At 48.6% G+C, this 24,490-nt stretch overlaps 1 protein-coding gene across 3 annotated transcripts in view; it reads left to right on the top strand.

Moving 5' to 3' along the window:
* The window catches only part of CDC45 (cell division cycle 45), a 102,483-nt gene that overhangs the window by 23,303 nt on the left and 54,690 nt on the right, over positions 1 to 24,490 (top strand). For all 3 annotated transcript variants that reach the window (XM_029619546.1, XM_029619544.1, XM_029619545.1), the window contains exons 4-5: positions 12,329 to 12,466; positions 19,314 to 19,457. In XM_029619546.1, coding sequence (XP_029475406.1) covers positions 12,329 to 12,466; positions 19,314 to 19,457 — 282 coding nt within the window. The remainder of the gene's footprint in view (positions 1 to 12,328; positions 12,467 to 19,313; positions 19,458 to 24,490) is intronic.

Below are 24,490 nucleotides of genomic sequence, written 5' to 3'. Positions count from 1 at the left end.
AATCCTGGACCAGCATTTTCAGTTCACGGCTCTCCCCTTCGGATTGGTGACGGCGCCGTGCACCTTCACCAAGATCATGATAGTCGTGGCTGCAGCCCTCCGGAAGGAAGGCATCCTGGTTCATCCTTATCTGGACGATTGGCTCATCCGGGGGAAGTCATTCTATCATGGACGCTCAGCGGTGACTCGAGTAGTACGGTTTCTACATTCCCTGGGATGGGTAGTGAACTTCTCCAAGAGCTCCCTCACTCCCTCGCAACGCTTGGATTTCTTGGGGGCGACCTTTGACACCCTACTGGGCAAAGTTTTTCTGTGCCAGGACAAGGCTCAATCCTTGCGGGATCACACACGACGGTTCTCTGCGTTACCAGAGCCCACCTCCTGGGACTACCTACAACTCCTGGGAGTGATGGGGTCCACCATCGACCTTGTACCTTGGGCTTTCGCGCACCTCAGGACCTTACAGTGGGCGCTCCTCTCCCGGTGGAAACCAGTATCACAGGACTACCAGATGATTCTCCCGCTCCCGCAGAATGCCAGGGACAGTCTGGGCTGGTGGTTGGATCCGCTGAACCTGGCCCGGGGCGTGTCCCTCGATCTGCCAAATTGGGTGGTGGTGACTACCGATGCCAGTCTAGCAGGCTGGGGTGCAGTATGCGATCGAAGCGCCACGCAGGGGACGTGGTCCGCGGTGGAGGCGAAGTGGTCAATCAACTGTCTGGAAACCAGAGCGGTCCGGCTAGCTCTGCGACCTTTCCTCCCGCTTCTTCGGAACCGGGAAGTCAGAATTCTATCGGACAACGCTACCACCGTGGCCTACATCAACCGACAAGGAGGCACGCGCAGCCCGCAGGTCGCGCTCGAGGCGGCGCTACTGATGCAATGGGCAGAGCGTCATCTCGTCCGGCTAGCTGCCTTGCACATCGCCGGGGTGGACAACGTCCAGGCGGACTTCCTCAGTCGTCAACTGCTGGACCCAGGAGAGTGGTCTCTCTCCGACAAAGCGATGCAACTTCTCGTCCATCGGTGGGGGGCCCCCCACCTGGATCTGATGGCGTCCGCTCTCAACGCCAAGGCTCCACGCTTCTTCAGTCGCCGGAGAGAGCGCGGCGCGGAGGGGGTGGATGCCCTGGTCCTTCCGTGGCCCCCACATCTTCTGCTCTACGCTTTTCCACCGTGGCCTCTGGTGGGCAGGATGCTCCGCAGAATAGAAAGCCATCAGGGGACCGTGGTCTTCGTCGCTCCGGAATGGCTCAGGCGACCCTGGTTTGCAGACCTTCTACAGCTGGTGATCGACGGGCCAATCAGACTGGGGCACCTCCCCCAGCTCCTACATCAGGGCCCGGTATTTTTCGAGCAGGCAGAACTCTTCTGTCTTGCGGCCTGGCTTTTGAGAGGCGCTGCCTCCGGCGTCGGGGCTACCCGGAGGCGGTAGTATCCACACTATTGCGGGCACGAAAAACATCGACGTCGGCGGCCTATGTTCGGGTCTGGAAGGTGTTCGAGCTGTGGTGTACCAGCCAGGCCACGAGACCCGCTAAGGCTTCTGTACCTCAGATCCTTCAGTTTCTACAGGCGGGAGTGGAAAAAGGGCTCGCCTATAATTCACTACGGGTTCAGGTGGCCGCCTTTGGTTCGCTGTTGAGCGATGGGGGCTCTCTTCTACAGCACCCTGACATTGCTCGTTTTCTCAAGGGTGTCAAGCATATGCGTCCTCCGTTGCGGGACCCTTGTCCCTCCTGGAGTCTTAACTTTGTGCTTCGCTCCCTGTAGGGACCACCGTTCGAGCCGCTGCGCAGCGCAACGATAAAGGATCTCACTCTCAAGACTCTTTTTTTCTTGTGGCCATCTGTTCTGCTCGACGCATCTCGGAGCTGCAGGCTCTGTCGTGTAGAGAGCCTTATCTTCGTTTTTCCGACTCTGGAGTTTCGCTTCGCACCGTTCCCTCCTTCCTGCCGAAGGTGGTTTCTGCATTCCATGTGAACCAGACGGTGGAGCTGCCGTCCTTCTCCTCCTCAGAGCCGAAGACGCTCCGTCTCTTGGATGTCAAGTGCACTCTGTGCCTCTATCTGGAGGCTACAAATGAGTTCCGGATCTCTGACCATCTCTTCGTACTCTGGTCCGGACCTAAGAAGGGGTCTCAGGCCTCGAAGGCGACCATTGCCAGATGGTTGAAGGCCGGCATTGCTGCTTCCTACATTGGGGCGGGATGGATTCCCCCACCCGGCATCGTCGCGCATTTCCTCGCAAGAAATTTTTCGAGCAGCCACCTGGAAATCGTTACACACGTTCTCGAGGCACTATCGTCTGCACCTTGCCTCTTCGGTCTCTGGACACTTTGGCGAGCAGGTTCTCCGAGCAGGCCTCGCAGGACCCCACCCGGTTTAGGGAAGCTTGGGTACATCCCACTGTCTGGACTGATCCTGGTACGTACAGGGAAAAGAAAATTATTACTTACCTGCTAATTTTCGTTCCTGTAGTACCATGGATCAGTCCAGACGCCCACCGCATTTGGGTTCTTGGTCCTGCTCAGCTCTGCGCTATTTCCTGTTCACAGTGCTCTGTGTCTTCACAGTCGTTTCCTTTTTGCTGTTTTTCACAACTCCCTACAAGTTGGTAGGATGTTTGCCGTTACTTGTTGCGGTTACAATTGTTTTAATTATCTGTTTCCACAAACTTGATCCTTCGGGGGTTTCTACTCGGGCTTTGATATACTCGATACTGAACTCCTGCAGAGGGGGTAGTAGTATATATGGATACGCCCCCTCAAAGCTTGTGCTGACTCCATCTGCTGGATTGGGGACATAACCCACTGTCTGGACTGATCCATGGTACTACAGAAATGAAAATTAGCAGGTAAGTAATAATTTTCTTATCTCTTCCTAAGTAAGCTCCCTAACAATCCTCCATGGAAGACTTGTGATCTTGCCGCCTCAGAAGAATTGTATCTAGCATGCAAGCAGAATGAGTCAAGTTTCCTTCCTCTGTTCCTTATAACAAGCCCACTTTTTATAGGAAATATTTTTCCTTGTATTGCTCTTAAGAGTTCACACATTCAGTCATCCAGCAAATCACTAAACTTCTAAGAAAGAAATGTAGTTGAAAAGCTCAATTGAAATTAATCAAATTTCATGTGCCCCATATGGGGCCTGAATCCATGCTGACCTTGCCCTTTTGTGGGTATTGTACTACCTTGGTGGAAGGACCTGAAAAGAGTGCCTGGACTCTTCCCTGAAATAATTAGCCTCTAACCATGACTTCCTGTTCGTACCCTGGATCAGTCAGACAAAATGGGTTTATGCATCCCCTACCAGCAGATGAAGGCAGAAAACACAACTTTGAGGCACTGCTACATAACCGAGAGCGCCACCTGCAGTTCCTTGGTATTTCTCTGTCTCCAGCAGATGGCAGAGGTGCAAACCTGCAGTCTGACATATATATAAATAAATAAATAGAAGCATCTTAAATTCTTGGAAGAACGGAAGAAAGAATAGGCTTCCCGAGGTGTTAGGTTCCTTTGTGGGCCATCCCTTGGGTAGAGCAGGGCAAGTGGGGGATTGGTAATCCCTATTCTGTCTCAGCCCTCGTCTTCCAGAGGGAGGGAAAGCCAAGGGTCCTGTTTCCCTCACTCCCTCTGAGGCCTCTCGCCCTCAGATAGCAGCCAGGAGCAACCAGAAGCAGGGAAGCATTCTTTTTGGTTACTTTTCCCTTTGTCGGTTGCTGCTCCTTTAAGTAGTTTAAAAAAAACAAAACGAAACAAAAGAGAGAAAGCTGGGACAGCTCGGGCAGTTTTGTTCCCACCGGTGATCGTGGCATGGGGTGAGAGAGAGTTTTACCGACTCGGCGGCAGCACTGGGGATCCGGGATAGTGACGGGAGGAGCAATGATGGAATAACCGGCTATTGTGGCCAGCGCTAAAAATAGCCCGGCAGCAGCGTAGCACCTTCCACTCAGCACAGGAAAGTGTGCAGGGCCGGTACTTGGAGGTGATTGCACCTCAATAAGGTCTGCTTGTTTGCTGCTGGAGGGAAGGGGTCCTTCGTGGGAGGCACACTTAACAAGCGCTGCATCTGGCCATCTGGTCCTGTTCAGGAGGCCCTGGGGAGGGGGGGGGGGTCAGAGAGGACAGCGGCCATTGTGTCTGCTTGTGGAGCAGCAGCTAGGGAGTTACGCTCCCTTTTTACCTCTGTCCAATTTTTGGCGCTGGCCGCAGCAGCAGTATAGCACCTCCCACTCAGCACAGGACAGTGTGCAGGGCCTGTAGTTTGAGGCGATTGCACCCCAGTAATGCCTCGTGGTGTGCTGTCTGCCTTTGGAGGGGCAAATCCTCTGTAGGAGGCACAGTTCCCATAAGCTGCACCCGGCCATCTAGTCCCGCTCAGGAGGCCCTGGGGGGGAGACAGCGTCCATGTTGACTGCTGTCTCCCCCCGGGGAGCAGTAGCTAGGGAGTTGCTCTCCCTTCCCCCTCTTTCCTATTTTTGGTGCTAACCATGGTGGCAGCATAGTGCCTTCCACTCAGTTCGGGAACGTGGCAGGACTGTGGTTTGAAATGTTCACGCCTCAATGTCTTGTGGTGAGCTGTCTGCCCCTCCGGTGGGGAGAGAAGGAACCTCTGTGGGAGGCACGGTTCTCAAGCGCTGCACATGGGCATCAGGTTCCATTCTGGAGGCCCGGGAGGGGTAGGAAAAGGATGGCGGACATTTTGAATGTCTAGACAGCAGCTTGGGAGTTAGCCTTTCCCCCTCGTTCCCAGTCCCCGGTGAAGTTTCACGCCAGGGAGGACTTGAGGGAACCAGCGAGACTCAAAAGGCAAGGGGTCCATTGAGTCTGAGTTTTCCTCAAATTTTGCCTTTTTGCTCCATAGGGGTTTTAAGGTATTGAAGAAAGCATCAAATGAGTGGCCTTGCGGGGGTCCCATTGCTCGTCTAAGATGCCAAAAGCAGACTTGTCCACGTGATCTGGGTGGGTTCCTTGGACTCCTCGAGCTGGAACGCCAGTCCCTGGTTCGTTTTTGGAGACTTTGGCCATTTCTGGTGGTGCCGTTCCTCAAGAGGGTTGGATTCCCGGAGGGCTCCTGAGAGGGGCCAAAAGATCATCTGGGCATTGTTTCCTGCGGGAGTACCAGCTGGGGATGGCCCTGATGCGGATGAGTTCCCTAATAAAGAGCTACTTCTTATTATTCCCCTGTTCTAGGGGAACTGGGGCCAGAGTCGCGCGTGAGAATTTGGACAAGGAAACCTGTTCTAGAGGGCTCGAAGAAATGCAGAAGCTCATTGCCCTCGAGTGGACTTCTCCTGAGGCCAGTCTGAAGGTGGCAAGGGCCATGGTGAGCTGGTTCCCCTGGCCAGAAGGTGGATGCGACGTGCCGACAATGTCTAGGAAAGGAAGTTGGAGGTCCCTTTGAGGAGACTGAGGTCTCGGCCTTGTGTCTTCAGAATGCTATTTGTGCTAGCTGAATGTGCAGACAACTAGGTTTGAAGCAGGTGTACCCTGTAGGGCAGATGTCCTGTATGTTTTTTTGGTGCAGATCCCTTGTCAGTGGAGGTTCCCCTTATCTTGGAATTTTTGCAACAGGACTTGTCTAAGGGTCTCGCCTATAGTTTCATTCACGTTCAGGTATCTGCATTGAGCGGTCTTCAGTGCAAAGGGCAAGGGAGATCCTTGGCCTTGCTTCCAGATGTGGCTTGTTTGTTTAAAACGGGTCAAGCATTTGCGACCTCCTGTTTGGAAGTTATGCCCAGATTGGAGCCTTAATCTGGTCTTGCGTGGTTTTTGTGTGGGACTCCGTTTGAGCCTTTGTGGAGAGTGCCGCTGATGGACTTGATTCTGAAGACAGTGTTCCGGTGGCCATCTGTTCGACCAGACAGGTTTTGGAGTTACAGGCTCTGTCTTGTAGGGATCCATTTCTGCGGATTTATATTGACGAGGTTTCCTTGTGGATGGTCCCCTCCTTTTTGGCTAACATGGTGTTCTTTCATGTTGATCAGTCGGTAAACCTTCCGGCTTTCCCGGAGAGGTCTAAGGATTCCCCGAGGGACAGGGAGCTACATGTTTTGGACATGAGGAGTACTGTTACGTTATCTGGAGATGACAAATAGTTTCCAGCACTCTGATCACCTTTTTTGTCCTGTATGGGATTAGGAAGAAGGGAGAGAAGGCCTCCAAGTTTACCATTTCCTGTTGCTGGAAGGAGGCTATTTGCATGGCCTATATTTATATGGGCCGTCAAGTTCCAGCTGGGCTGAAGGCGCATTCCACAAGATCCCTGGCCACTTCTGGGCAGAATGTCGGTTATTATCGCCTCAGGAGATTTGTAGGGCAGCAGTGTGGTCCTTGCTGCATACTTTCACCAGACATTACCGCTTAGATGTGCGGGCGCGGGAAGAAGCGTCCTTTGAGAGTGTACTGCATGTGGGACCTTTGGGTTCCCGCCCAGTCTAGGGGTGCTTTGATACCTAGATCAGTCCAGACAAGTGGGATGTATGTTTTGTTCTCTGACTCCATCTCCTGGTAGGGAGGCAAAACTCCACTTGTCTGGACTGATCTGTGGTATTATAGGAAAGAAAATTAGCAGGTAAGAACCAACTTTCCTTTTTTTTTTTCTTTTTTTGTTTGAGACAAGGTTCTGAAATTTCTTTTTTTTATTAACATTTTATTGGATTTTGAAAACATAACGCTTTTACAACCAAGATATAATAACAAACTTGTTACGTAAGGAAACATGCCGCATTCACCCCTACCCACCCCCTCCCCACCGTTTTCTACTACATTTTCAATGATACAAAAGACTATAAGCTTCCAAGTGGTATGAACATACATAGTGCGTTATGAAATGATAAATACATTTTAGATCTAATAATTTGTAGGCTCTGGCTGTTTGAGTGTATAGGTGACTATTATCATGCTTGTGAAGAATAGAGAAGAAATAGGAGGAGAAATACTATGAGTAGGCATGCCAGGCTTTAACCAGCTACCCCTCATTAACTAGAACAGAGAGCGGCTTCCAAGTTTTATGAAAGGTGGCTAGGCGATTATTCTTGACTGATGTAAGAAAATCTAAACGTTTTGTAGCATAGATGTGACTCAAAACTTCTGACAGTACTGGAGTGTTCTCTGATTTCCAATAGGAAGCGATGGTAAGACGAGTGGCAATAAACACCTGAAGGCAAAATCTCTGGGACAGGTAAATTAAGCAGCACCGAGCTCATGTCTGGATCAAAGTTTACTCTGGGAATAGAGTGCAGCCAATCGAAAATCATCAACCAACAGGGGACAATTTTTGGACAAGACCACCATATGTGTATATATGATCCTATCGATCCACATTTTCTCCAGCACACTGCCGATTTGGGTGGGATATATTCTATGAAGTTTCTCAGGAGTGAGGTGCAATCTATAAATCATTTTGAAACAAGTTTTTTGTTTTTTTTGTAATTTAGTAGAGATGAAAAACTTACTGGAAAGAAGATATATCTTCCTCCATGTTTCAGGGCTTAATGGTTTCCCTAAATCAGCCTCCCATTTGGTGATAAACATGGGAGTACTCGAGGGTGGCATCAATAGCAATCCATAAATTTTGGATATAGTACCCAGGAGTGTTGATGCGTGGATGCAGAGATTCTCAAACCTAGATCTAGTGGGGTGCATCATATGCTTGTGCAGTATAGCACTAACAAAGTGCTTAACCTGTGCATAGGCTAAGAAAGATGTTGTTCCCAAAGAATATTTTTGGATAAGGTAATCTATGGAGATGAAAGTGCCTTGCAATAACATATCGCCTATGGTTTCTATCCCTGAGCTGTGCCAGCTAGTGAATAAAGAAATCTGGTATCCAGTTGGAAACTGTGTTGTGGAATAGGTGTGTCTGATAGTAAAATGTAAACTTCCCAACCAATCTCTCTCTCCAAGTTGCCCATACCTTTAAAGTAGTGGACGTAGCTGGAAATATAGTGTATCAGGTGCCAAAATAAGCGAGGTTGCCAAAATAGTGATTGTAGGGGCATAGACCCTAATGTAGATTGTTCTGTAACAAACATTTATCATAATCTGAGCGATGCATATCAACTAGAGCCCTGAGTTGAGATGCAACGTAGTATAATAAATTAGGAACCTCCTAATTTTTTATGCTGTTGCATGACAGTGTTGTAACTCTAGGGGGACGACGGCTCCAAATGGAGTCATATATCTTTTTCTGCCATTTGCGAAGTATAGCTGTTGAGAGATGTATGGGGAGAGTGTTGAACAAATATAGCAATCGTGGAAGGACATCCATCTTAATTATCGCAATGCGGCCTAGCCAAGAGTGTAAACTTCTGTCCCATTTTTCTAAATCCTTCCCAATGGTCCTCAATAATGGCACGTAATTGTTAGCATAGTAGTCCGATATATTGGGGCTGAGGTAAACTCTTAAGTACTTAATAGTGGACTTAGCCCAGCGGAATGGTAGTTGATCCCTAATGATTGTGACCTCTGAGTTAGAGAGATTAATATTGAGCAGTTCTGATTTTTTTGCATTTACCTTAAACCCTGAAGCTTTGCTAAATAAAGATAACTCATTCATAACTCCTGCTAACGAATTATAGGGGGTCCAAAAGGGTGAGCATGATTTCATCAGCAAACATTGAGATTTTATAATCTGTGTCCTTTAGCCTGAAGCCTTTAATGTTTCGATCAGAACTGATTCTAGTGGCGAGGGGAGAGAGGGGGCAACCCTGTCGGGTTCCTCTTTCAGTTGGGAATGCTGTGTTGTAATCCCCATTCGCTGTTGGGGAAGAATACAACTGCCGCAGCCATGATAAAAAAAAAAAAAGGCCAAATTGCATTTTTTCCAGTGTGGCGAACAGGAATGGCCAATGAACAAGGTCAAAGGCCTATGGAGAGGAGAACCGTTGGGATCCGATTTTGCTTTCCCCACCAGACCAAGTCCATGATCTTGCGAACATTTTCAGATGCTGTGCTTTGTGAAACAAAGCCCACTTGATCTGAATGAACTAGTGTGGGGAAAAATGTGGTTCCGTCTAAGGGCTAGTATTTTGGCTAAAATTTTCAAATCCAAATCAATGAGGGAAATTGGTTTGTATGATCCACATAAAGAGGGATCTCTGAGTTTTGGCAATAACAGTGATACCTGCTGTATTTGAGTGGGGGTGAAGTGGTTGCCCTTCCCGCAAAGAGTTAAGTACTGAAATTTCTAACTACAAAACCTGGCAAGGAGCTGGAGAAAGAAGAGCAGTAAAACTTCTAAATCACGAGGTTTCAGGATTTTAACCTGCTGCTCTGCATTTGCATCCAGCCAAGAGGGGTTACTAATGTGCAAGGGAAATAATCAGCCAGCTGCCAGCCTGGTTATTAGAGCTTCTGCAGCTCCCAACTGACCTTGCTTGTCAGAGACACCTTCAAGAAATTTCTCCCAGCTGAGAACTTGTTACTCCAATCACTGAGCATCTCTACCTTTCCCTTGAAGGTGGCTCACAAAGTTAAATGGGTTTGATAGCTCAGGCAAAACATTCCAACATCTTCTCATACATTAGCTGACATGCTGATTTCCTCAGCCTTATCTGTGGTATCGTCTTCAATTCCTGCTCCTGCCAGGGATAATTCAGGCTCTATGCCTGCTGCCCTGGGAGCCCACTTAACCAGGGAAATCAGTGCTCTCTGCCTGGTACCCTGGGAGTCTGTTTTTAAGTGCCGAGGCACGCTTAGGGCCTCAGGTGCTGTTTCTCCTCAGCGTCCCTGTATTTAAAAAAAAAGCTCAGTTTCAGTTCCCCATGCTCTGTGGGGGTAAGGGGAAACTTGCATCAGCTTGAATAGGTCTAGATCTAAGGGCCTGCTGTCAATGTTACCCTGGGAGCCTGCTTCCATCAGGATCTTCAGTACACTTTGCCTGTTCTCCTAGGCTTCTGCTTCTACCAGGATACATCAGAACTCTGCCTATTTTCCTGGAAGCCCGGATTGAAGACACACGAACAAGTTACTGCATATTCGTCTAACTGTTGTGCCCATGTGTTGGCTGGTGCTACATCTGCTGAGGCTGAGACATACTGAGGAGCTGAAGCAGCACTGGACCTTTTTATAGAGAGTGAAGTCAGCTCTTGAATTTTTGTCTTTGCTTCCATCTGCTGGCCAGAGGATGAATACCACATGTATGGACTGGTCTGTAGGACGAGAAAGGGAGAGAGAATTTTAAAGTGATTTAAAAGTGTTGTTTTAATAGGAAATTGCTATGCTGGGTCAGACCAAGGATCCATCAAGCCCAGCATCCTGTTTTCCAACAGAGGCCAAACCAGGCCTCAAGAACCTGGCAATTACCTAAACACTAAGAAGATCCCATGCTACTGATGCAATTAATAGCAGTGGCTATTCCCTAAGTAAACTTGATTAATAGCCATTAATGGACTTCTCCTCCAAGAACCTATCCAAACCTTTTTTGAACCCAGCTACACTAACTGCACTAACCACATCCTCTGGCAACAAATTCCAGAGCTTTATTGAGCGTTGAGTGAAAAATAGTTTTCCACGATTAGTCTTAAATGTGCTACTTGCTAACTTCATGGAATGCCCCCTAGTCCTTCTATTATTCGAAAGTGTAAATAACCGAGTCACATCTACTCGTTCAAGACCTCTCATGATCTTAAAGACCTCTACCATATCCCCCCTCAGCCGTCTCTTCTCCAAGCTGAACAGCCCTAACCTCTTCAGCCTTTCCTCATAGGGGAGCTGTTGCATCCCCTTTATCATTTTGGTTGCCCTTCTCTGTACCTTCTCCATCGCAACTATATCTTTTTTGAGATGCGGCGACCAGAATTGTACACAGTATTCAAGGTGTGGTCTCACCATGGAGCGATACAGGTGGACGGTATTATACTCCTATCACTATTCTCTTACCCAACACACATGGGATTTCTACCCATAGAGATTATACTGAGCATTTAGTCTCTTGTATGATCTTTATCCTGATGGACTCTTTACCCTCCCGGACATAAAGTTCCACATCCCCACCAAGTTGATCCTCCCTATCATTGCGATTATAATTTGTACCCTGATATAGCACTGTCCCATTGGTTATCCTCCTTCCACCAAGTGTCTGTGATGCCATTTATGTCAATCTCATCATTTGCTGCTATACACGCTTAATTCTCCCATCTTACTTCTTAGACTTGTGGCATTGGCATACAGACATTTCAAAGTGTGTTTTTTGTTTGTTTTAACAACCTGCTTTTCAGTTGTTTGGGATAATTCAGAAATCATTAGCTGCGGTGATTTCTTTTATATATAGGCATATGGACTATGTTTGCTTTTAATGGAACCTCTCCGTTGGGATGCCCTAACTCTCCTGTTTCATTAGTATCCTTCAAGGATACATTTCTCCGAACCATGCACTGCTAAGTGACTGTCAGCTTTCCCCTTTGTTCTAGTTTTAAAAGCTGCTCTATCTCCTTTTTGAAAGTTAGTGCCAGCAGCTTGGTTCCACTCTGGTTAAGGTGGAGCCCATCCTTTCGGAAAAGTCTCTCCTTTCCCCAAAAGTTTCCCCAGTTCCTTACAAAGCTGAATCCCTCTTCCCTGCACCATCGTCTCATCCACACATTGAAACTCTGGAGCTCTGCCTGCCTCTGGGGACCTGCACGTGGAACATTTCAGAGAATGCCACCCTGGAGGTTCTGGATTTCAGCTTCCTACCTAAAATCCTAAATTTGGCTCCCAGAACCTCTCTCCCACATTTTTCTATGTTGGTGCCCACATGTACCACGACAGCTGGCTCCTCTCCAGCACTGTCTATAATCCTATCTAGGTGACGCATGAGGTCTGCCACCTTTGCACCAGGCAAGTCACTAGGTGTTCTTCACGTCCACCAGCCACCCTGCTATCTACATTTCTAATAATCAAATCACCAACCATGATGGCCGGCCTAACCCTTCTCTCCTGGGCAGTAGCCCTGGGAGACTTGTCCTCAGTGCGAGAGGACAATACATCACCTGGAGAGCAGGTCCTTGCTGGGTGATTGTTTATATAAGTGAATGGTTTTCCAGCAGTACTTGGGCCACAGTAGTTGAGGTTTCTTGTTTAAAAATATGTTTAGCTAATATAAAATAGTACATACAAAGAATGGATTTAGTTTTGGGGATCTGTTGTATACTCCCTAATGCCCTGGACTGGTCACTGTTTGAGATACAATGCTGGATTTTATGGACCTCTGGTCTGACCAAACATACCACATCTTATATTATACCAAAGGGAGAGGAGAGTTTACAAAATACTGTACTGTTTATACTTCCTTTCTTGGACCCAGATGGTTAACATCGGCTCAATGTGTCCTTTTTCCTTTTGCAGTTCCAATCTTTTGTTCTTATAAACTGTGGAGCCAACATTGACCTGCTTGAGACTTTGCAGCCAGATGAAAACTCGCTGTTTTTTGTGTGTGACGCGCACAGGCCTGTTGATGTTGTTAATGTGTACAATGACACCCAGGTAAATCAGTTTGTGTGAGTCAGAATGGTGTCAGATAACATTTTTGCCTGTAACAGGGGCTAAGTAATAGATTAACCCTGCAGGGTTATTTAAATAGCATGAATAATAACACTTTTTTACTCCAAAACAGGATCTCAGAGGAGACCTCTGTGCAGCCAGCTCTGGGTTGTTAGGAAGGAGAAGAGCTAACAGAGTAGTTTCTGAAAAAGAGAGGGGAAAACATTTATACCCAATGATAGCAGGGTATCCTGAGATGCAAGGAGCTTACCTGAGATCTAACGGTGTCTGTGGCTGATTCAGAATTTGGAACTCAATAGTTTCAGATTCCTAGTCTCAAATTTTAGCCATTCAGCCACTCTTTTGAATAATGGATACATTTTATTTACATGCTTGAAACAATTTCAGGAGGGCAAAAATGTATTTCCCTGTACGTACCCAGATCAGTCCAGACTCCTGGGTTTTGCCTCCCTGCCGGCAGATGGAGACAGAGAAAGTTTAACTGACACTGTACATAACCCAGTGTGCCACCTGCAGCGCCTCAGTATTTCTCTGTCTCCAGCAGATGGTAGCTGGTGTAAAACCTGCAGTCTGGAGAGAGAGAGAAAAAAAAGATTAAAAGACATCTCTGGATCTTCCCAGGGGGTTGTGAGGTCCTGGTGGGGCCAACCCCCCCTCCCCCCTCTGGTTTGAGGCGGATGAGCAGGGAGATGGTGACCCTTCTAATAGCTCAGTCTGGAGGTCTGTGGGATGGACATCTGGTGGTCCAGATCCCTCATTCCCTATGAGATAGCGGTGGGGCCTGCTGGCAGTTTTCCACTGCAAGCCCAGCAGAGCAGGAAATTATCCCTTATATACGGTTTATCCTAGGCTGTGTTGCTAAAGTTTGGCAAAAGAAGATCGATATAGCCAGGGGTCTGGCTCTTTTCTGATCTGCCATGCAGCCTGCACTCCTGGAACCTGAACCTCTGCACCTAAAGAAAGTATTGGTTTCTCTGTATTTTTATTTGTTCTCAGAGTAAAAAAAAAAAGAGAGAGAACAAGGAACTAGGAGGATTCCTTGTACGTACCCGGATCAGTCCAGACAGTGGGTTGAGTTTCCTGTCCAGCAGAGGGAGACAGAGAAAAATTGAAAAGGTATCCTATATCAGGACAGTGCTCACCCTGCATCCCTTCAGTATTTCTCTGTCTCCCAGCAGAGGCAGGCAGTTGAACCTGCGGTTCCCTAGCGTTCTCTGTTTTTCACACTGTGGTGATTTTCTTTCTTTCTCCTGATTGTTTCCAGGATCAAGCAAGTATTAATTTCTATATGTAAAAAAAAAAAAAAAAAAAAAGGACTTGAAGGAAATCAAACTTCTTGTCTGGAGACAGCTCTCTCTCACAGCTCTTACAGAGTCCCAGGGGGGATTTTCCCCTTGAGTACTCAGCCTAGGACCCCTCTTCCCAGTGACCACTTGCCTGGCTTAAAGGGGTGATATTGGTGGTCCAGTCACTCCCCCTTTTCGCACCTGCTTCAGGTCTTTTAGCAGAGAGGCTCTCATTCCTCTGCTCGTTTCTTTGAAGAAAAAAAAAAAGACCATCGGAGGCATAGCTTACCCATGCTTTTCATTGCAGGCTCCAGCAAGTTAAGCAGCCGGGGAAGTGATTACTGGTGGTCCAGTCCCTCTCTTCACCCATGTGTGTCTAAGCACTGTGTTTAAAAAAAAAAAAAAAAAAAAAAGTTTGTTTTTTGGTCAGCTGCAATCCAGGACCCCTGCCCACCTGAATCGCCGTGTTTTTGGCCGATTTCATGTTTTGTGAGCTGTCTTCTCCCCCCCTCCCTCCCCCATGCCGCAGCTATCCTGGTGTTTAGCATGTGGAGAATCGGTTGTGCAGTTTTCTAGGACTGGGATTTGGTCGAGATGTCTTCCAGGGGGGTGGGCAGCTCTTTTTCAGGGTCTGCAGCAACAGCCAAGCCTCGTGGGGCTTAAAAATGTCAGGCTCCGCAGGACCTCAGACCTGGTCCTTTCTCCCTCAGTGCAGGGACGGCAGCCATCTTAAGCAAGCACATGTCTTAAACATATGTCATGCAGCTCAGGCAAGGGCTGTGCTGGAGGGGGAGCTTCCTCCAACATTGTATCCAGTCCCTGCAACTCCTGATAAGCACGCAGCTCAGGATCAGGTTTTTTTTACAGGAGGACCCTGCTTTTCCAGATCAGGATGTTGATTCTGATTCTTTTTCTTTAGATTTTGTCCTCCTTATGCATAAAGCCTTTTTTGGCTTCCAGGCCTCTGCAAGGTGGTGCCTCGCCAGTCAGACCTACACGGGGACTGCCCCCCAAAGTAGCCAAGCGTGCCGATGTTCCCGCTTCTCTAATGGTCGCGAAGTTAAAAGGCGCGGTGGTTTCAGGAGGGTCTGCCACTCCGGACGTGCCGGGCAGTGCGGCTGCAGGTGCAGGAGCCTCTCCTCCCCCTTCCATGGGGGGGGCATGGATGAGGAGCAAGGGAAACAGGCTTCTTTGCAGGGTGATGACCCTCAGGTAGTACGTCTGTTCCAGAGGGAGGAGTTGGAACCCCTCATTCCTGCAGTCCTGGTGGAGCTCGGGGTTCGATCTCCACAGTCTGTAGCAGTTTCGTGCACCAGGCAAGCCTCAGGTGGGTTCAACAATTACTCAGCACCCAGGACCTCCCTTCTGCAGAGGCAGAACAGGCATAAAGGCTGGAAAGCACCATTGCATATGGGGCTGATGCTCTCTATGATCTCCTCAGGGTGCAAGCCAGAGCTATGGTCTCAGTGGTGTCAGCCAGGCGAATCGGCTGCAGACTCCTCTTCTGCATCACAGTTGGGTACTCTACCCTTCAAGGGTAAGTTAGTTTTTGGCAAAGACCTGGACCAGCTTATCGAATCCTTGGGTGACGACAAGGTTCATAAGCTACCGGAGGACCGCCCCAAGCAGTCCAGATCCTTTTTTTTCCATCTCGCGCTCTTGTTTCCAGGGGCAGTGCAGGTACAACAAGCCACATGGAGCTTGTCAACGAAACACCTCCACTAGGTCTCTAGCTTGGTCTCACTCCTTTCTGGGGAAACAGCCCTTCCGAGACGATACCCATCAAGGCACCGCCGCAAAGTCCTCACAATGAGATACGGCCAGCCCATTCCTCCGTTCCAGACTTAGGTGGTCAGCTGCCCCTATTTCTTGAGGAATGAGCCAAAATTACTTCGGATCTGTGGGTCATCGAAAGAGGCTACGCGTTAGTTTGCTCAGGATCTCCCGGACCTCTACTTGATCTCTCCCTGCGGAACTCAGAAGCACTCAGTAGTGTGCCAGACTCTCGACAGGCTTCAAACGCTCAGTGCTATAGTCCCAGTCCCCCTCCAGGAACAGGGATCCGGCCAGTATTCCATCTACTTCATCGTCCCCAAAAAGGACGGCTCCTGTCGACTGATCCTGGACCTCAAGAGAGTCGTCAAGGCCCTCAAGGTTCCCCATTTTCGGATGGAGACTCTGAGGGTGGTCATAATGACTGTTCGTACAGGGGAGTTCCTTGCCTCTCTCGACCTGACGGAGGCCTATCTTCACATCCCGGTCCGCCAGGAACACCAGAGATTTCTTCGTCTCAACATTCTGGGATGACATTTTCAGTTTCGAGCACTCCCATCCGGTCTCGCCACCGCGCCACGCACATTTACCAAGATCATGTTAGTAGTGGTGGCCTTCCGCCGGTGGGAGGGAGTCCTAGTCCACCCGTACCTGGACGACTGGCTCATTCGGGCAAAGTCGGAAGACCTGTGCGTGATAGCGGTCAATCGGGTCTTGTCTGTTCTCACCTCCCTCGGGTGAATAGTCAATTTCTCAAAGAGCAACCTCAAGCCCTCTCAGGTCCTCGAATTCTTTGGAGCACGCTTCGACACTCGTGTGGGCAAAGTTCTGTTACCTGAGGCCCGTGCACTCGAGCTCATGGGTCAAGTCCAACATCTATTATCTCTCATGGTCCCCACAGCCTGGGATTATCTCCAGGTTCTGGGCACTATGGCTTCAACTATCGATTTGGTTCCCTGGGCCTTTGCGCATATGCGTCCTTTGCAGAAAGCTTTGCTATCCCGCTGGAAGCCAGTCTCTGAGGAGTTTCAGACACCTTTACCACTTTCCGATGTTGTTATCGACAGCATGCAGTGGTGGTTCTCTCTTGCCCACCTGTTGAAGGAGATGCCCTTGCAGACACCTCAGTAGATGATTATCATTGGTTTAATTGTCTTTGTTCTTAATTTGTTCTTAATTTGTTGTTAATTGATATATATTATGTCCACCTTAGTTCATATTGACTGTAAAGCTTGTTGCTGATTTATTGTTTATTGTAAACCGAGGTGATGTTATTAACGTGCCGCAGTATATAAAAAATCACTAAATAAAATAAATAAATAGATTGTTGTGACAACGGATGCCAGCCTCTCCGGCTGGGGAGCGGTGTATCAGAATCAGTCTACCCAGGGACGATGTGCCTCTGAAACTGAATTGGGGTCCATCAATCGTCTGGAGAGCCGAGCGGTCCTTCTGGCTTTCAAGGCTTTTCTGCCCTTGATCCATTGCAAAGCTGTGCGAGTCCTCTCCGGAAGGAGGAATCTGTGCAGCAGCGAGGGTTAAGGAAGCTACCTCAGCAGCTCAGGGAGCTCAGCGATGGGGTTTTTCAGCAGCTTCTCTACCTGTGGAGGAGACCGTGTGTTGGCTCCATGGCGCTGAGGGACTGTTCCCCTGCTTGCCATTGAGGTGCTGGTGGTGCTGCGGGGAGAAACAGCGTAAGCATGCAGCAAAAACATTCAGGAGTCTGCGTTAAGCTGCAGATCAGTCCAGAGACCCGCCCATTTACTGGGGAGAAGAGTCCGCTACTCTTATTGTTGCTTTGTATATAGTATGGAGTTGTTTGGAGGTTTTCAATGCTGATTGCTTAATGTTAAATTTGGGAGACAAGTTTTCCATTGTCTTTTTTTTTTTTTTTGGGCAACTTCACCTTCTTCCGGCTTGTTGGAGGGGAGCAAGTTTGCTTAGAAGTTTGCTTAGAAATTTATGGTTGTTGCTGTCATCTTGGCTTGGGTACAGGTCAATACTGAGGGACTGCAGGTGGCACACTGGGTTATGTACATGTCATGAATCGCTCTGCCCGCGGGTCCCCCCGCGAGCAGGCCACTCACCCCACGCTGCTGATCTTCAGCCGACGCGGCAGGATGCCATCGTCGACCCTCTCACGCGGCTGGAGCCGTGGCCTAAAGTTGCCTTCACGGCCCGGAGGCCGCCCTGGATCCTCATCGGCTCCGCAGTCGGAGCTGCGGCTTCCCTCGGGGCTGGGACCGCCCCCGACGCTGTTTGCCATCTTTGCGGCTGGAGGCCGCAAAAGCCCTGGGCTGGAGTGGTGGCTGGAGCCGCTGCCGACGTTGGTCCTGCGTCCCAGTGCAGGCCGCTGTCCGCGGTCCTGCACAGCTTCCTGCTTCTCTTAGGCGCGCGGCCGCGTCTTCCTGCTTCATTTAAAGGGCCAGACACAGGAAGTGTCTTAGCCCCACCTTGTTGACTGTTTCCTGTACCAGCCCTATATAGGGCTGCTCCGTCTGCTGTTCCTGGCCTTGCATCATCGTGGAGTCTTCGCTCTGGAGACTCCAGCCTGCCAGAGTCCATGTAAGGTCTTCTGGAGCTCCTCATCATGATGTCTTCTTGTTCTACCATGTCATGTCTTCGTGCCTGAGGTCCTCGTCCAGGTGTCTCGTTCTCTTTCGTCCTGGTGTTCCTGCCTTCTGTGATGTTCCTTCCCTCGTCTCACCTTCAACGCTCTCGAGCCTTCTGGTTCGGTAGGCCGGGGGTCCCTCAGATGCAGTACTCCTGAGTGGACTAGCCTGCTGGTGGACGGTTGTCCTGTGCTCCTGAGCCGTCAAGTCCCGGATGTGTGTTCCTGTATTGTCCCGCTCCCGTCGTGGTCCATGACCAGCCTCTGGGGGCTGTGTAGGGCGCGTACTGGGACAGGGTGGTCCGCGACTCAGTCCCGCGGGTGGCCTGAGTAGGGCGCCCTGAGAGACAGTGCCAATGTCCATGCCTTGCGTTGCCTATGTGGATGTCAAGAGTCTTCGTGCCATGTGATGCCGTTGCATCAACCCAAGTCTTCGTGACATGTGATGCCGTCGCATCAACCTCGAGTCTTCGTGCCATGTGATGCCATCGCACCAATCCAAGTCTTCGTGTCAAGGTCCGTCTGCCCTCAACCTCAGGCCAGGCCTGCTGCTCCATGCTGCTCGCAGCAGGTCCGAAAGGGCCCGGAATGGTGGAGGACCATTCACCTTCCATCATCCTTGGATGTTGGCCATGGGAGCTTGCCGGCCTGGCCGAGGGCAGATTGTTCAGCCACACGGAGCCACCGTCAACCCTTGGCTCGGCCCTGAAGGTCTGGGTCGGGCCGAGGCCCATGGGCGCACTAAAACACCGTTCTCAACAGTACAGTGTCAGTGAAACTTTGTCTCCATCTGCTGGCAGGGAGGCAAAACCCAGGAGTCTGGACTGTGGTACTACAGGAACAAAAATTAGCAGGTAAGAACCAATTTTTCTTTCATGCGCATATGGTGGATGTTTCTATTATCTTTTATGGTTTATTTCCAAATGACTATATTTGAAAAAAACAGTTTTCATCCATTCCAATCACTGAGTAAATTGGGATTTCTGCTGCACAGCACACCCTGCATGGGAGTACATTTTCTGCCTGCACTGAGGCTTTAGGATTTTTGACATATGCATGAAATGAGACTTAAACTGTATTGACCTTTTAAGGCAATGCTTTAGAATGTTTTAGTTATATTTTCCTTAACACTTAAAATCCTTTCCCTGTGTATTCTTAGATTAAGTTGCTAATTAAACAGGATGATGATCTTGAAATTCCTTCTTATGATGACATCTTCAGAGATGAGGAGGAGAATGAAGATGATTCTGGGAATGAAGATGATGGGTCAGAGCCTGTGGGAAAACGCCAGCGGTTTGATGAGGTAGTTATCTGGTGAGAGATGTGTTGGGAACGAGATGTGTGTGGTTAAACTGCTGCGGTTCTGGTGCCAGTTTTTCTTGAAGTTTCTTAGCGTACAGACAGGTGAATCCAAAACCAGTGGGATATGCACCTCTACCAGCAGATGGAGACAGAGCAAAGCTGACTTCACAGTATATACGGTATATCCCTGCAGTGATATCAACCTGCCAGAATTCTTAGTTTTCCAACAGATGGTAGAGGTGCATCTCCCTACTGGGGATTGCTTTAAGTTTTAGAAGGAGAAAAGATTGAAATGGATTCGCCCTGCTCTCCTGTGGTGATACCTTAGGGTCTCTTCCCCAGTTGAGAATTCCTGAGGTGATTGCTGTGGTCCTTCAGATGAGTGCCTTGGCATGGACTTAGCTGTAAAAAACAAAACAAAACAAAAAACAGCTGAAAGGCAAGTGGGTGCAGGAAACTGAGCGCGGCAGTAAAGGTTTATGCCCTCTCTCCCCCGCAGCCGGAGACTAACTTTGTACTCAACTGGGACGAGCTGAGCTCAGGTAAAGGGTATTTAAAAAAGAAAATGGTAAAGAGAAGAGGAGTTGAGTAGGGATTTCCCCCCCCCCCCCCCCCCCCCCCCCCCGCATCCATGCTCTTTGCATGATCCGACTTGTCATTCCCCCACCCCTGGTGAAGTTCAGGGGACCAGGGGCAGCCTGATGGGTTGAGCAGTCCTTGCAGCTAGGCCCCACTCCAAGTTTTGTCTGGTTCACTGAGTGGTAAGCCGCAGCGGTGATTTCGTGCGTTTTTGTGCACCGCAAACTGCTCTCTTCAGTTTGTCTGATTGTCCTTGTGCGGCCCATTGTTTGGTTGGGCGTCTTCCATGGCGCCCGTTTGTGTGAGCGCGCACGTGCCTTTTTGCGCGCATTATCTGAGCGTCCTGGGGGAGCTCGGTTTGGGCACTTCTATATAGGCACAGTGTTGTGCACCTTATCTGTGAGTGCCTAATTTTTTGAGTGCATTAATGTCAGATGCCTTTAGGCCTTATTGGCAGACTGATGGTGCCCGTAGCAAAGAAATCTAAGTGCCTTGCTCTGTGTGCTGCTTGTCATATTCGAGCATCTCAACCTGGCGTTCCCTTGAATTTGTGTCAGCGCTGTTTGGAGGCTCAGGGAGAACTACCTCTTTCTCATTTTACTAAGCCTGGATCTTCCCAGCCTGGTATGGGAACAGAAAATGAGATGCCAGAAGGGTTGTCTGATTTTGGGGCTCCCCTAACTGGTTCATCAGCAGGGGAAGGTAATTAGTGAGTACAGGACAGTTGCCCCCTGGTTTTTGGCATTGATCCTTCCACCTTTTCTTGGGTAGAATGTTTTTCAAGGACTGCACTCCTTCCTTCAGGTGCAGTCTCCGCCCCTGGCTAATCTTAACAAGTCGAGGTCATAAGGAGTGAAATCCCGCATGCTGGGTGCTACAGGTCAGCATAGGGATATGCCTGGAGCTAGTCTTCCGGTAGGGACCCAGATGGAACGGATGATGAGACAGATCCTTTTTCCCTGGAGGATGGGGAAATTCCTCCGGGATTGGAGCCCTATAGAACTATGTTGAGATTCTTTCAGAGAGATGAGTTACCGGCTCTGATTTCCCAGACATTGAAAATGCTGGGAGTACCTGGGGCTGCATTCATGTCTGAGCCAAAGAAAGATCCCATTTTGATTTCTTTGCGTAAAGCTTTATGCTTCCCTGTTATCGAGGCCATTTAAGAATTAATTGATCTTGAATGGGGAACTCTGGAAGCTGATTTTAAAGGGGGTCGAGTCCTGGAAGTACTGTGTACCCCTTGGATCCAGTTGTGAGAGAGCAATTACATTTTCCGAAGGTGGATGTGCTTGTGTGTGCTGTTACCAAGCAGATGTCTATTCCCGCAGAAGGGGGAGCGGTCTTGAAGGATGCACAGGATAGGAAAATTGAAACCATCCTTAAGCAGGCTTTTGAAGCAACAGCAGTGAATTTGTAGATAGCTTCCTGTGGTTCCCTGGTGGCCTACTCTTGTTTGCTTCTCTTTCAGGAGGTCGATGAATCTGCTGTAAATTCCAGGACAGTGATGGAATCAGCAGCCACCTTTTTTTTGGCAGTTTATGGGCTTCAATTTGGTCTGCACTTCCGTCAGAGAGGTGACTTTGGTAATAGTGGCTAGGTGTCGGCTATGGCTGAGAAACTGGTCAGCCGATACAACCTCGAAGTCTAACCTTACGAAGTTGCCCTTTAAAGGCTCGCTCTTATTTGGTAGTGAGCTGGAGAAAATGGCCAATAAGTGGGGTGAGTCCCTGGTTCCTCGATTACCAGAGGATATGAAACGGGTGCCATGATCCTTCAGCACAAGAGGTTGTACTAGGGGGTTCAGACGTTTTCGACCCTACAGAGGAGCGTCTTTTCAGAGGACTCGACCTTTCGGTAGTTCTTGGTCCTTTCGGCCCAGACTCAGGTAGTGGAGCACACCAAGCCCTCCCAATGAAGGTCTGCCGACCCACCTCTGGGATCAAGAAATAGGTCTTTTTTTTTGTTTTTTTTTATTAGAGGTGGGTCAAGAACACGACAGACCGGTGGGTGCTGGAGGTGATAAGGGAAGGCTATGCGCTGGAGTTTTGCAGTGTTCTTCAGGACGTGGTCATGGTGTCTCCCTGCAATTCTCAGCAGAAGAGACGGTGGCAGTTTTGTTATCAAGACTCCTCAGCCTGCGGGCTGTGGTTCTAATGCCCACATCTCGAGTAAATACAGGCCGATATTCCGTTTATTTCATGGTGCCCGAGAAGGAGGGCTCTTTTCGTCCCATCCTGGATCTCAAAGGAGTCAACTGTCATTTGCGTATGACTCGTTTTCGCGTAGAAACCTTGCTCTCAGTGATAATGGCAGTACTGTCGGGGGAGCTCCTGAGGTCTCTGGATCTGTCTGAAGTGTACCTGCATATTCCCATCTGGCTAGAGCATCAACAATTTCAGCGTTTCATGATTTTGGGATGTCATCATCCGTTTCAAGTGCTACCTTTTTGGTTTGGCCACTGCATCCAGAGTCTTTTCCAAGTTGTGGTGGTGGTGGCGGCGGTGAGTTGAGAAAAGATGGGATCCTGGTACACCCGTGCTTGGACTGGCTGATTCGGGCCAAGAATCTGGAGGAGAACCTCCGGGTTTTGTGCAAGGTGATCTCCTTGATGCAGGAGTTAGGTTGGGTTGTGAACCTAAGAACAATGCCATACTGGGTCAGTCCAAGGGTCCATCAAGCCCAGCATCCTGTTTCCAACAGCCTCTCATGAGGGATTTTGTCAAATGCCTTCTGAAAATCCAAATACTCTATATCTACTGGTTCACCTTTATCCAGATGTTTATTAATCCCTTCAAAAAAATGAAGCAGATTTGTGAGGCAAGACTTGCCTTGGGTAAATACATGCTGACTGTGTTCCATTAAACCATGATTTTCTATATGCTCTGTGATTTTGATCTTTATAACAGTTTCCACTATTTTTCCCGGCACTGAAGTCTGGCTCTCTGGTCTATAGTTTCCTGGATCACACCTGGAACCCTCTTTAAATATTGGGATTAGATTGGCCACCCTCCAGTCTTCAGGTACAATGGATGATTTTAATGATAGGTTACAAATTTTAACTAATAGAACTGAAATTTCATTTTTTAGTTCCTTCAGAACCCTGGGGTGCATACCATCCAGTCCAGGTGATTTGCTACTCTTTTTAGCTTGTCAATCTGGCCTTATCAGTGTTTTACACTTAACTTGACAATGCTTATGGGTTTTCCTGTTTTCTTCAGATGGATCCTTCCAATTTTTGAAAGATGGTTTTTGATAAAAAAGCCTCTTTCACCTCACCTTTTAACCATGCCAGTATTCGCATTACTATTTACCTGATAATTTATTTTTCCTTAGTATAGACAGGTGAATCCAACTTCCCACCCTTGGCTGCCGAATGGTGGTGCTGTTATCCACTGCGTGACTTTGTGTTCCAGGGAGTACTGGCAAGTGTCAATCCAGTCCTTAGATTAGTGGTGTTACACTTTGTCTGCGCTCTGTGTTTTCCTGTTGGCTGAGTGCTGGAATAGTTATCTGTTAATCAAGTTTTTGTTAGTTTGTCACAGTTGGCTTTTGCAGAGAATACTGGTGGCCTGATGTCACTGTAGGAGGGAGTATATATACTGCGATGTTGGCTTTGCTCCATCTCCATCTGGACTTCCATCTGGACTTCACCACTTCCGGAGCGGCAGTAGCCACAGAGGCATTCACGGAGCGGGATGCCAGTGGCCAGTGGTTGGTGTTCCACCTTCACGGTGCGGAAGGATGGAGGGCTGCCATCTCCCAATTAAAAAAAGAAAAAAAACAAACAAAAAAAAAAACCAACAGGGATGGGTTCATGGACTATATAGGTATTACCAATTATTAGGCTTTTCAATATTTGATGATAGTTAATGTGACTTTCAAGGCATACTTCACTTTCAATGCATATCCAGCATAGCTCCCTGCTTCAACGGCCGGGGAGAAGAAAAACTAATACTTCACGCATATCCAGCATTGCTCTCTGCTTCGACGGCAGAGAGCTATGCTGCCGCTTTCCCAACTAATCAAACTTAATATTTCACTTGGAAGCAGCTCCATTACTGCTCTCTACATTAATAGTGGGGGTTACTAAGAGCCAAGAGAAACAGATAAGTATGAGAAAAAAAGAAGTGTGAAGCTTGCTGGGCAGACTGGATGGACAGATTGGTCTTCTTCTGCCGTCATTTCTATGTTTCTATAACCCAGTGGTTTTGGATTCACCTGTCTGTACTAAGGAAAGAAATTTATCAGGTAGGTAGTAATTTCTCCTTCAGCTTCTGAGCAGTACACCATATAAATAAGCTGAGAGATCCTGTCTGTCTTCAGGGTCCTACTGCCATTACAAGAAGGGAAAGCTGCTGCATTGTGAAAGCAATGTGCCGTCATTTCTGTACTGTGCCGTCATTTCTGTACTGTGCTGCATTGTGAAAGCAATGTGCCGTCATTTCTGTACTG

The sequence above is a fragment of the Rhinatrema bivittatum genome, chromosome 11 (assembly GCF_901001135.1).
Source record: "Rhinatrema bivittatum chromosome 11, aRhiBiv1.1, whole genome shotgun sequence".
NCBI lineage: Eukaryota > Metazoa > Chordata > Amphibia > Gymnophiona > Rhinatrematidae > Rhinatrema > Rhinatrema bivittatum.
Note: the sequence above shows the minus strand (reverse complement) of the source record. Positions and strands in the feature narration are given on the sequence as shown.